The sequence below is a fragment of the Bison bison genome, unplaced genomic scaffold (assembly GCF_000754665.1).
Source record: "Bison bison bison isolate TAMUID 2011002044 unplaced genomic scaffold, Bison_UMD1.0 scf7180017855054, whole genome shotgun sequence".
In the NCBI taxonomy this organism is placed as follows: domain Eukaryota; kingdom Metazoa; phylum Chordata; class Mammalia; order Artiodactyla; family Bovidae; genus Bison; species Bison bison.
The window spans coordinates 4,107-4,633 of record NW_011485627.1 but is presented as its reverse complement, the minus strand read 5'-3'; the positions used below and the strand labels follow the sequence as shown (position 1 = coordinate 4,633).

At 61.7% G+C, this 527-nt stretch overlaps 1 protein-coding gene and 1 long non-coding RNA gene across 2 annotated transcripts in view; both read right to left on the bottom strand.

Annotated features, from left to right (window-relative positions):
- LOC105001606 (isocitrate dehydrogenase [NAD] subunit gamma, mitochondrial-like) overlaps positions 1-527 on the bottom strand; it is a 7,289-nt gene that overhangs the window by 2,657 nt on the left and 4,105 nt on the right. The window contains exons 2-3 of the mRNA XM_010857976.1: positions 210-312; positions 50-118 (exon numbers count right to left, since the gene is read on the bottom strand). Coding sequence (XP_010856278.1) covers positions 50-118; positions 210-312 — 172 coding nt within the window. The remainder of the gene's footprint in view (positions 1-49; positions 119-209; positions 313-527) is intronic.
- On the bottom strand, positions 8-527 carry LOC105001596. The gene is made up of 3 exons (XR_826884.1): positions 497-527; positions 210-312; positions 8-118 (listed from the first exon to the last, which is right to left on the bottom strand). It is a non-coding gene; the product is annotated as an uncharacterized LOC105001596 (long non-coding RNA).

Below are 527 nucleotides of genomic sequence, written 5' to 3'. Positions count from 1 at the left end.
GGGTGCCCCCAGCCACAAGGCCGGGGCCCCCAACTAGCCCAGCACAGACGTTGTTGACGATGTTGCCATAGAGATTGGGCATCACCATGACATCAAACTGCTGGGGCCGGGACACCAGCTGTGGGGTGGGGAGCAGCAGTCAGGAGTTGGAGCACCAGCAGGCCCATGCACCCAGGGGAGGGGCCCATGCAGCATGGCAGCCCAACTACCTGCATGGTGGTGTTGTCCACAATCATATTCTCAAAGGTGATCTGGGGGTAGCGGGCTGCCACTTCCCTGCAGCACTGGAGGAAGAGCCCATCGCCCAGTTTCCTAGGGTGATGCAGGACACCAGCTTGGCCACGGCCACCACCCACCAGAGGGACGGTATTCACCAACACCACAGAACCACCAGTCCCGTTTGCAGAGTGGGAAGAACCCCGTTCCACCTCCCCCCAATGTGTGCACTGAGAGCAGGCCTGGGCCCTGGCGCAGAGGGGCAGCGTTGGGGACGTACATGATGTTGGCCTTGTGCACGGCTGTCACTT